The sequence below is a fragment of the Calonectris borealis genome, chromosome 3 (genome assembly GCF_964195595.1).
Source record: "Calonectris borealis chromosome 3, bCalBor7.hap1.2, whole genome shotgun sequence".
Taxonomy (NCBI): Eukaryota; Metazoa; Chordata; class Aves; order Procellariiformes; family Procellariidae; genus Calonectris; species Calonectris borealis.
In genome coordinates this window covers 39,766,017-39,778,522 of record NC_134314.1, presented here as the reverse complement: position 1 = coordinate 39,778,522, position 12,506 = coordinate 39,766,017, and the positions used below count along the sequence as shown (strand labels likewise).

The following is a 12,506-nucleotide window of genomic DNA, read 5'->3' as shown; positions in this document are numbered from 1 at the left end:
CAAATTTGATGCATGTTTCCTTATACTAAGGACAAATGTTATTGTCTGCAGTAAAACCTCTGAATGAGGTAAACAGTGAGCAAGCCACTTGTGACTTGCTTCTAGGCTTTTACAAACCACTGTCTTCTCTAATGCATTAATCAGCAGTACAGAATAAAAGATTATTGGCCTGTTTGTACAACAAGATCAAGGAGAATTGTTGGAGCTCTGTGAGCTTGAACTGCTGTCATTCAATAGCATGGCTTTACTACTTTGTCTGCAGAACTACCTCCTTCAGAGGTAGTATTACTGAGGTTATAGAAGTTAACTTTACATTTCAGAAGGTGTTCTGCAAAAAAAACCCCAGTGCCCACACCAAAACAGCACCCTGACAACAAAAACTTTAAAATCAGAACAGATCACATAATTTTTGTCTTCTGTCTCATTACAGAAAATCATTCCACTGACCTGAAACTGAAGACAACTTGCAGCTTTTATGCCCATACAAAAGACAATTTTGAACACAAGCACTGCAGTTTTCACATGCTTCTGACTGAGCCATAGATTTCTTGTATCTTAAATGAGTCTGTTTAATAGAAGTAAAATACCTCATAAAAGTCACCTGCCATGAATTAAAAAAAAAAATTAAAAAACTTCTGAATGCTTCTGGTACAGCAGTGTGGATTTCTGAATACACCAGGTGGTTCTCAATAGCTGATGTGACTCATTGGTCTGTTTAGACAGACCTGTCCTCTGGACTTTTCCTGCCCTGCAGAGACAGAGTCAGTACTTTCACAGCAGTCTGAACCTTGGCTTTCTGCTCTTAGCAGCATTAATGCCCTCCATTATATGGGGTTGTGTTGGGGAGGGAAAGTAAGTCTGTAAAGTGGTGACCTTGCTGCCCAGGTGAACTGAACTCCTGTAGAGTGTTTACAGCAGACTCACATAGTTTAGGTGTGCAGGGATCAGTTAAGAATAGCCTGTCTGCTTCAAGGGTAGAATATTTGTCATCACTGAATGGCTTGAATAGTTGGATGAACATTTCTAGTCTGGGGGGGCGGGGGAAGAAGTAAGTGGAAGATCATTAACAATGGTTACTGTCCTCTCAGGGAAAGTAAAAGATGAGTATTTTCATTAGTAACACAGATAATGCTTAGTCTAATAGTTAAACTTTTTAATTTTTAACTTTTTCTGCTTAGGTCTTCAAACTTTAAGCCTCGACTCTACAATTAAGTCTGTATTCTCTGCTCTTTGTGTTGCATGAAGTCTTCTCCTGAAGTCTTGCTAGGGCTGTGTTTGGCATCACATGGGTTTTGGTCATGCAGTTACAGTATGTAGTTTCCAACTGTGTCTCAAAAACTAGGTAATAGCTTGTAGAAGGTCATTGCTGGCTGCCTAGCAAGAGTCTGTAGCTAATAGGTGATGTAGTAAATCAAAGATCCTAACAGCAGATGTGGGATAGAGATGCTAGTGGAAAGCTTGCTGCCCTACTGTTTTTGTTTTAAGTACTTATCTTAATTTCATGTACTCTCCTGTGCAAGTCTACATCTTCTTAATGTACAGGATACAAAGCTGTATTTTATTCTTGTTCCCTAAGACAGTCTAATGTCTTATTTCTTCTATGTAAGGTGCAGTTGCTTGCAGAAGACTATTATTCTTCAGTATAAACTAATATCTATCCTTGCCTTCTTTCCTACTGTTGAAGAGGTCTTAATGCATGGCTGAATGCTGTCTAGGACTGTAGAGACTCTAGGAGGTGTGCTGTAGCATGCTGATGAAACTCTAACCTCTGAGATGGCTAGAGTATCTGTTTCCAGTGATACCTCCTCTTCCTGATGTGACTGGGTTCAGTGTGCTTGGCATATTACCTGTAAGTGAAGAATTCAATAATACTTATTCATCTAACCCAGAGGTAGTGAACTGCCACAATTAACTTGAAAACCCATAAGCAGTACAGTCATGAGATGTTGTGCACCCTAACTTCATCTGGGATGAAGATGGAGAAAGGTTGGGGCATAGCTCAGGGCAGAATTGTTGGAAAGCTAGTACTGTTGGATGAAAGAGTCAGACCAGTGTTGCTCTCAGCATGTACTAATATAATCTCAGTTTTGGGGTTTTTTTTGTTTTGTTTTTTTTTTTTTTTTTTAGATGTAGAACATAAGTACTGAACTTGCTGTTTGTCACAACCATGGCCTGAAGCCTGGTGGACTGAGAGCTTGGCTGTGCTGTGAACTTTTTCATCGTATTTGTAGCACCTAACACTTTCCTTTTCTCTCTCTTACAGACTTGATCCAAGCAACTAATGAAACAAACGTGAATATTCCTCAGATGGCTGATACGCTTTTTGAGCGAGCAACAAATAGTAGCTGGGTGGTCGTATTCAAAGCTTTAGTTACCACACATCATCTAATGGTTCATGGCAATGAGGTAAGTGTAATCAGCTTTCTCTTGAGACCACATTGGCACGGAGCAAACTCCAAGCCAAAAACATTAGTAGTGCAAAGGCATCTCTTCTGAACCAGTAAGGACCTGAGAACAAAGGGCAAGAATGATTCTTGATGAGGAGCAAACTTACCTTTAACAACATAGTTGGAGGCATGCCGATTATCTGTCTCTTCATTTACAAAACCGTAGCATAAGGGCAAGCAGCAGCCTGTTTCAGGATGTTGACAATTTATGTGCTATCTGAAAACAGAGCTATGCAGAATTAAAGACTACCTGGGACTTTTTGACTAGAGTCAAAGCTGATGTTCTGGCACGTGTGTACTGCCATCCAAATAGCTGCCCTCTTTGCATGAGCATTAACATCTTCCTAGAGCTGTAAATTCAACTTGATAGCCTTTTGGATTGTGTCTTCCTTGCCCTTGCTTTTCATTGACCTGTATAGACTGGTATGTCTGTGTAAAACCAAAAAGCATACTTAAAGAGCTTTAGTATGACTGTGAAACAATTCCTCCCTGGCTGTATATAAAGTGTTTTCATGCAATGAACTTCTCCAATGTCACAGCATAAATTTTTACTCCTGTCCTATTTTTCCAAGTTCCAAGTTTTGGCCAATATTCTGATTTGCTTTCTGTAACTGTTTCAGTCTGTTAGTCCCTGTTCTTGATGTGGGGCCTGCTTGTTATTAAAACAGGCCCTTGGCTTGGCTGGAACTGAGGGCTGCTGGATTGAAAAGTCTGGGACTAGCCTGGATATGCTGCTTTGCAAGCAGATAAATCTTGTGCTTCCTCAAATCTTTTTGAGAATTAACCATTTTTACTGCTCCTTCCACAATCTGGTTTGTATTTGCACAGAATCTATTTATACAGTAGGCTATTCAAGTAGAGATTCAGGCTAAACATAATTAATCTGAATGGATGAAAAATGTTTTAAGGAAGGTATTGCAGGCTAAAACAAAAATCTGGGTTTTCATGTGTGTATGCTGGAGCTAGACTGGTAATCTTCCTGCTAGGAGGTACAAAGCCTTCAGATACAACCTGTGATAAGAAAATAACTTTGTGTTGCAGAGATTTATTCAGTACCTGGCATCTAGAAACACATTGTTCAATCTCAGCAATTTTCTGGACAAAAGTGGATCTCATGGTAAGCCTGCTCATGTCTATAATCTTAACAAGATTCCAAATAAGATACTATTGTTAGTTTCATTCATAAGATGCAAATAATATAAGAAAGTGCTACTGAAGCCTTTTTATAAATCCTTAATGAATACAGGAGTTCAAGTCAACTGCTGGACAACTTCAGAACAATGTTTCTCAGTTCCTGCAAAATTTTTACTCAAGAGGTGAAACTCTACAACTCCCTTAGAAAGTGCTGGTTGAAATCAGGGCTGGGCAGGTCAGCTACCTCCTTAACTGTTATGGGAGTTAAGGATGAAATGGATAACTTTCCTTTTAGTTTTTTGGTTCTTACTCAGTCTTAAATGGTAATTTGGTTGCTTGGGGACACTGCACTTTTTAGGAATTGTCTATACAAATGTTTAATTCGGGGAGGCAGGGAGAAGGCACCAAAAGAACTAGCTGGTTTTGATTTGAGTAGTGAATTTGGAAGATCTAGGTGAAAATTAAGGAGTTCTCTCTAAAGCTTACAACTTCTGCTTCTCTACTTTGACTCTGGAATTATTAGTGAATTTTCTGTTGCTTCACTTAACAGAGAAAAAGCTTGTTTCATGGTAGCTCTAGTAGAGAAGAGAGGAAACATAATTCGGCAGCTGTCAGACAATATTTGTAGACTGTATGCAGAATGCAGGAATGCTACAATAACGGGCAAGATTGAAGCAATGCCGTGTTATTCCATCTCTCAAGGGAGACGTATGACATCAAAAAGACTTCAGCATCTTTTAGAAATGGTAACACAGGGCAGGAACAAAGCCAAACAAGTATTAAAACTGTGTGTGTCTAAGCAAAACACACAGTTGGTATTTGGCAACAATGAATTCTGTTAAATGCATGCTTTTGTGTTCTTTGCCACTTGCTTTAAACTTAAATTGCCATTTCATAGATAATACAACAGTGTGTCATAGATAAGGAGGCATCAGAGTTGGTAGTGTTAAGCCTGAGTTGTCAGAGATACTTAATGTTGAGAGATATTAAGGAAAAATACAGTCAATGACTAAGTTAAGGGATGTGGATTTTAACAGAGGTAGCAAAAAGGGACTTGTACTGAAGAGGAGGATGAGTTGCCTTCTGCACACGTTTCTATAGCTTAGAGGAAGAAGCTTTGAAAGAAATACCTGAAGGATAGACCGTAATACTAACTGTTCAGAAGTGTTACAGGCTTGAAGGTCACTGAAGTTTGAGGTTGCTTGTACAGTATCATGTGCCTTGAAGATCTCTGGTGTGACAGTTCAAAGAGGGCACTAATCTCTTTGAATGCCATCATAATTTCTTTGTTCTGATAAACCAAGTCAGGGGAATTTCGAAGGTCGATATAAGAGTTGAAGGGACTGACATATGTAAAATAGCGGGAATGTTTAAGTTGAAATCGATCTTTAGCCTACAAGTCATGTACCAGTTAAGTATAAACTTTCTGTTAACTTGGCATTTTTTCCCATTAATACAGGGGTAACTAATTTCGCCACCAAATAATGTTACCACATAACTGTGTAGGAGCCACTAGCGGGTTTCCCTGGGAACCATGCCACTGGTGCATTGGATAAATCTGTTGGAAGCAGAGAACAGTGGTAGATTGTTTTGGTGCAGCACTACTGCTTTTTCTTCAGAAGCTGGAAGATGTCTTGTGATTCCTGTTCTGTATGTGTGGTTGTCTACTGCAATAGAGATCACATAATCTTAGGGCCTATTGACTGTATATTATCATTTACTAAAGAACCTCCAAACAAGCATGAAAATTAAATGTAAAATATGTAACTGTTTTTTGCAGGTTATGACATGTCCACCTTTATAAGGCGTTATAGTAGATACTTGAATGAAAAAGCATTTTCCTACAGACAAATGGCATTTGACTTTGCAAGAGTGAAGAAAGGGTAAGCAAAGCTTAGATATATAAACTGATAGGGTTGCCTGACCCATGGAAATCTTGTTTGTGGCATTACACTTAATTTTAGTGTCTCAATGACTCAGTTCTTATGTTCTTTGTTTAGCCACAATGAAACACCAAAATGGTTGGATCTCTTAAGTATTTGTAATGGGTTAAAAATTGCACAAGGAGGGGAGGAAGGACTGTGGGTAGTAACGCAAATACTGAAGACTAAAGTAAGGTGCCTTGCAGAACTGGGAGCTTTTAGTGCTAGGGACTATTATTAAATTGTGCTGCAGCGAGACTGTGTTTAGGATTTGGAGAAGGAAACACTCTGAAACTATATTTAGGATGTTTCATTACTCTTCAGACCCTTTCCATAAGAAAGATGACTGATTACAAAGGAAAACTGAAGTGAACACCTGAAGTTCTTAGCAGACAACACAGCAAACAGTTATAAACAGAACAGAATAAGGTTGTAAACTATTGGTTTTATTTCCCGCAAGGACTGTGTTTAAAAAAAACCACACAAGGACTGTGTTAACCCAGCCCAGAGTAGTATGTTGGTATTTATCAGAACATTTTTTTGGTCTGTCTCCTCTAACTTCAATGGCTCTAGATTCTCTCTAGAAGCACAGACAACACAGCAAGTGGCTTAACACCCACTGAAGGTGCAGCTTAATTGACTGCATGCTAAAGATGTCCCTGCTAATCATTGGTTGCATGCAGGATCGTTCTGGCAGTTCTGGTGTATTCTGCAGCTTGGGATTCTGAGCTGCTAATGCAGGCATCGCTGCCAGGCTTTCCTCTCCTGCTTTTCAAACTGTTGTGTAGCTGGATGCCATTCCCACAGTGGGGACCACAGTAGTTATCTCTTGAACCTATCTGGAATACGAATCATTAAGAAGTTTTTGACGTGAAGACTAGCAGCTAGTTGGATTGATATTTCAGGCATGGTTTGATCCAGCAGGCTGCTGTAGTGCTAGCATCTTAAATTCCCTTTGTCACCTAGTGCCTTCAAACACTTCATGTTAAATAAACATAAATTTGAGTTGCTGGAAATCCTTCTATTCCTGCCTTGCTATATTTTCCTGGAAAAGCTTTCTGTGTGTGTTATTTCTGGTGCTGAAAACAAGATGCTGCCTCAGAGTATAGCATAAAATAAGTAAAAATAGTAGTATGCATTCCCCGAGAGGAGATGCTGTACTTGTCAGTGGCCAGAACAGGGCAATACATAGTGGTGGTTGTGCAGGTTTGTGATATTCAGAGATAAAAATGGGCATGCGTGAAGACTGGGCAGTTAAGGAATGCTACACATCCATGACTGCTGCATGATCCTGTTGGAGTAATGGTTCAGGACTGATAGGGCAGGTCAAAGTCAGTGCAAGTGCCATGAAGGAGTAATGGAATTTAGTACCCAGGAATACTGAGGAAAGAAGCTCTAAGCAAAGATTGCCCTGATTTAAATTGTCACTGAATTGGCATGCATATATTGTGACATTTGATGGGGGAAAAAAAACAACCTATAGAGTTTTGTCGTCAGTGACCACAGACGTGTCATTAAAAAGTACTCTTAGCAATGAGTTGTCATTAGTTATTCATAACAAACTTAATGCACAAAGACTATCAGTTCTCTAAGTACTTCTGCAACAGTATTTCTTGTCCAGTTGTTTAAACTCTGTCTTCTTTCCATAAAAAGATCAATCTCTTGCATTCATCACTCTAACACAAAACCCTTCTTCACCTGCTGTCAGGGAGGGTCTGCTGAATGAAGTATTTTCCATGCCAGTTCTTGTGATGTTGCGGGAAGCAGGGGAATCAGACAGTGCTCCAGATATTTGAAATGGGTTACAGCAGCTTTAAGCTTAAATTTAGACAACAAATCAGTTTGGGGAGAGGGGAAACACCATGGCTTCTAATCTGTATTCCCTCTTGCAGAGCTGATGGTGTAATGAGAACAATGGCTCCTGAAAAGCTACTGAAGAGTATGCCAATATTGCAGGAACAAATTGATGCACTACTTGAATTCGATGTATGTATTGAAGCTGACCCAGCATTAACACTGGGCAGTGACTTATAAATGCTGCATTGTCATTAAAACATTTCACCTTGTAGGTAATGCTTTACTGATCATCCCATTATGTGGGCAAAAAATCCCCTTTTCAGTATCCCACTGAGGTAGAGTGAGGTGAAGGATAGCCCTTTCCTATATGTACAAAATGTGCAGATTCTACTTTTTTTTTTTGTAGAGAGGGTAGGGGAACAGTTTGGGAAATGAGCACTCTTGAGGAATGCTGGCTCAGAGAAAGAAATGGACCAAGCAAGGAGACTGAAGAATCTTTTTTTCTGTCTCTTGGCAACCAACTTCTTTTTGGGGGGAGAGAAAAAGCCGTTAAAATATCACATGTACATTGTTTGGCTTCCTCAAAACCTTCATCTGGTTTTCAGCTGTAAACTGGATTGGATAAACTTTAATCTAGACTATTCATAGAAATAAGTGTCTGCAATATATTATAATGTAATAATGTTATGAATGTTGGTGGGATTATTTATCTGCCTTAAGGATAAAAACAGGAGTCAGTTATTGTAGGAGGTACAGTGTAACATTGCGAAGAGGTCTTTGAAGGAATCCATCTTGAAGTTGTTCTGTTCTTGGTGGGCAGAAGGACACGCACCCAGATGGAAAGCAGGGCCCACTACAGCTTTCAGAGGAAAGCCTTAGAAATACATGTCTTGCTAATGTGTGTTTGTTTCTTAAATGGCATAGGAATTGTGATAATGGTGTTGGAAGAGGAGATATTTTTTAATAAAACAAAGATCTTTTAATAAATAAGCACTTATTTTCTGCCCAAGTTAATGTGAGAACTGGAAAGGTCTTGACATCATTAACCCAACTGTATTACCTGGTAAACCACTGAGGCTTTGTTTAGCTCTGTTGTGAACTGACATCTTTTGTCCAGTTTCATTAAAGCTTTGTTAATAGCATCTCTGCTTTCCACCTCTGTGATAGGTGAAGGATTCAAGACTAAGATGTTTACTGTTGATGGGGATACTCCTCTGCTGTAGTGGATTATTTTGGAGTGGTGAAGAGAGCAATCCGTGATCTGCTAACTGAAACCTTTGTTTGGTTTCTTTGTGTGAAAGCTGGTAGTCACTGCTTGATTCTATAACAGCATCAGATACCTGGTGCATGTTAAAACTTCTGATTGCATTCAATAAATCTGCTGTAAATAACTGGTATTTTATTTGTAGGTTCATCCAAATGAACTGACAAATGGTGTCATAAATGCTGCATTCATGCTTCTATTTAAAGATCTTATCAAACTTTTTGCTTGCTACAATGATGGGGTTATTAACTTACTAGGTAAGTAATCTGGTGTTTATATCTCACATATCATGAGCAAGTGAAAAACGAGTTTCAGATCTGCTTCTTTTTTTTAATTAATTTTCATTAAAACTTAATACATTTTTTCTTGACCATTCTATTCTGAAGTAAGAGAAAACTTTAAGCTATAACCTCTTACATTAGTGTTCATCTGAGGCTGGATTGTCATATGCCCTTAAAATTGTACAGAAGTCTACTTAAAGGCATTGAGCATTTCTGTGCCTAAAGAAATGTACAGTGCTGTGTGAGCTTCCTTAATGTGTCCTGCAAGGTTAGCGAAGCAACTTTTGCTATTTGATTGTGTTTTTAAGATGCCCAGATTCTTCTGTTATATATGCTATGTGATAGCCTTATATGAAGTAATGTACTCGTGAATAACATTCCTGATCCATTCTATGATCTGAAAGCATGACTGCCAAAGCTGGATCGCCTCCAGAACCCTACCTACTGTCAGCCTACAAAGTCTATAGGAGCACATTCTGAAGCTCAGACAGCTTGGCACGATCACCAGCATAACACACCTTAAACTGTCCCCGCAAAAGGCTTTGTTACGAAGTCTAAAACCAGGAGTTGCTGTAAACTGCAGGAAATAACATAACTGACCCTGTAGAAAATGAGCTTCAACTATTAAAACTTGTGAGCATGTCAGCTGGTCTATAAAGACAGCTAAAAACTGAGGTTGCTTGGCCAGTGTGACTGACCTAAAACTCTGGCTGCAACTACAACAGGAAGAAACAGAGAGGTTACAGGGACTGAACAGGCAAAAAGATGTTCTTGAGCTGTAAAGCTCAGACAATTTTTTTGTATCCATGTTTATCCATGTTGCAACACTTTCTATGGTTTCATAAAAGTAAGTGCCTGCTGTTTTGACTGAAACTATAGGCATAGGAAGCTTATGGAGCAGATACAAATGTGTTGGGCCTAACAATTGCATTAAGATTTCGCTGTCTACTGCTACTTAAAGCGTAAGCTCGGGTTGAAATATGTGGCAGTTATGCTTGGTAATGGACACGAACCAACTTTAGAGAGCTACTCAAGTGGAAAAAAAGTACTGTTCTTTGGAGTGAAGACAACTTGGGAGAGGACATATATTAATATATGTTTAAGTATCCTTAATTACTTTGAATTTTAACTTTGGTAGCTACTTCACCCGCTTATTTTTTGTCTTTAAAAACCTGATTTACATCACACACAATGCTATGGCTGGTTGGGGAGCAATTTTCCAGTCTATATAATTCTTCAGCAGCTCAGCAAGCCCAGCTTCTAAATTCTACTAAGGACTAGGAATGCCACTAGATTAGTGTCCAAGTAGAAAAATGTTAATGGAGTGCAATATTCTTGAAACGTGATTTTCCTGAAAACTAGAGTTGCTGATGAATGCAGACCTAATGTAAGATATCTTAACTGAAATTTGCCAAATTATTTCTCTAGAGAAATTTTTTGAAATGAAAAAGGGACAATGTAAAGATGCTCTTGAAATCTACAAACGATTTCTTACTCGAATGACCAGAGTATCAGAGTTTCTTAAAGTTGCAGAGGTAAGTGACTTCCAGTCTTCTGGAGTCTGGCACTTAAGTATTTTGTGAAATTTTTTAGCCTATATAAAATATTAATTGCACATGTTAAGCATTTGACTCACTGTGTATAAATGTGAGGCAGTATAGAAGTTCCTGGACCTGCTTGTTCAGTTCTTCTTGAACTAGTTAAGCCCTGCTTAAGACTTCCACATGTCTCTACTGTGCAGCCAGCCTCAACTTTCCTGGTAATGTAACAGGTGACATGACTTCAACTGTATCAATATTTCTTGGAAATGTTGTAATAAATGCATGCTTCTAGGACAGAGTTGAACATTAGAAGAAGATATAGCCATTAGGAATAAAAGCACAATGGTTTTATAAGTATGCTTTTTAACTCTTTGCAGCCAACTACAAGTTAACTGGAATGTGAGATCTTCCTGGTTTTGATCCTTGTTATCATCCTCTTATGTGGATAATACAAGTATTACATGGTTAATTAACTCTTTTGCTGGGCTCATTTGTGGTAGTTGGCTCCTTGGCACAAGATGCACATTTTCCATGTTTTATGCTTCATTATAATGGCCAGCAGTAATGAGCTGAATAAAAAGTTTGTTCCTTTGCTAATTTACTTGACTATTTATGAAGGAACCTGCTAGACTCTTGAATGGCATGTAATGTCTGATGCGAATGTTGAACTTGAGGGAGTGAAGTACTTTAGACACCTATAGGTCAGCTTTGCAGGACAGGGATTATAGTGACTATACTTCAGGATTACTAGATGCAGTGGAGCTTGTTCTTCTGCAAAAGCTAAACCAACAGGCACTTTGAAGAGCCACAGTGAAGCAACAGGACAACTAATAGAAGATTGCAGACTTAGACCTCATCTTGCGGTATTTGAAATGCTAGGAGAGAAGGGCAGAACAACAAAGTGACTTGAGCCTTAGCAGTTTTTAGTGATGTCTTCTGGGATTTGCTCACTGGCTGGATTTCAGACAACTTCATTAGGATAGTCAGGTATCTGGACAGTATGTGTTTGGCAGTTCACTAATGCTGTCCTCTGAGACAACAGTGTATGGCCAGAAAGGCTTGCCTGACTTGCAGTATGGAGTATGAACTTTACCTGGGTGGAATCAAATTCCCTTTTTTTTTCTTAATGGATATTTTTCGTTAAAAAAAAAAGCTGCTGCAGGTTGTTGAAGGTAGCTACCGGAAAGATGGGCATCTGCACTTGCTAACTTTGTAGTCTTTTTCTAAAAATAAAGTGCATTATAGGTTGAAGAGCGTACCACAGTTCTAGTCAAAATTAGTGCCTGCTGCAGTGGAATAACGCACTTAGATTTTACCTCTTTTATATCCACAGCAAGTTGGAATTGACAAAGGCGATATCCCTGATCTTACACAGGTAAGCTTCTCTTGTAGTCTTTTTGGATCTGTGTAATAACTAAAAGTTCTGTAATTAGGAAGCACACCAGGAATGTAAATGTTGGTCGGAAGTCATACCACCTAACATCTTAAAGCCCTCCCAACTTGCAAATAAGAACTGCCCAAAGCTATTTTTGAAGACTAATATAACTAAAATGATGTCTTTCACGATGTCTTCTGACCTATAGTTGAAGGGTAGACTGTTTTGCTCTTTCCTTGCTAAAGGACAGATTTTTGCAGCTTGTAGCTCAAGTTCATTTTTGACGACAGACTGCGTAGAGATTGTGGTGTGACTTGCTTCATAATCTCTCCCTGACACAGTCTTGGTCCAGAGATGAAATTGAGCCGTACTAGCACTACTGTGTTGGTCTAGGTACAGTGAACTTGAAGTTTAAATGCAGAAGTTGTCATTTGATTGCTGAACTTCTCTGTCAGTATGCATCAAAACTTTTAACATCTGTCAGTATGCGTCAAAACTTTTAACATCAAAATTCACTTATGCTGTAGCTGCTTAAATTCTTTTATGCTGGTCCATTTTCAATATCGCTTGCAAATTGGCCTGGGTGCCTGGCTTTGTGTTTAAAGTGAAAAGGATATTTACTTGGAGGAAGAGATCCATGCTGAAGAGTTCACTTGTGGCAGTTTTGATGCCAGTAAAATTGGAACTGAAGAGCAGCCCAAACTGCCTAACAGTTGTAAATCCTAAGTGTTCATAACCTATGAAT

At 38.9% G+C, this 12,506-nt stretch overlaps 1 protein-coding gene across 2 annotated transcripts in view; it reads left to right on the top strand.

Moving 5' to 3' along the window:
- SNAP91 (synaptosome associated protein 91) overlaps positions 1–12,506 on the top strand; it is a 72,501-nt gene that overhangs the window by 16,856 nt on the left and 43,139 nt on the right. For both annotated transcript variants that reach the window (XM_075145404.1, XM_075145403.1), the window contains exons 2-8: positions 2,264–2,406; positions 3,489–3,564; positions 5,362–5,464; positions 7,396–7,489; positions 8,710–8,821; positions 10,274–10,380; positions 11,720–11,761. In XM_075145404.1, the coding sequence (XP_075001505.1) occupies positions 2,264–2,406; positions 3,489–3,564; positions 5,362–5,464; positions 7,396–7,489; positions 8,710–8,821; positions 10,274–10,380; positions 11,720–11,761 (677 nt within the window). The remainder of the gene's footprint in view (positions 1–2,263; positions 2,407–3,488; positions 3,565–5,361; positions 5,465–7,395; positions 7,490–8,709; positions 8,822–10,273; positions 10,381–11,719; positions 11,762–12,506) is intronic.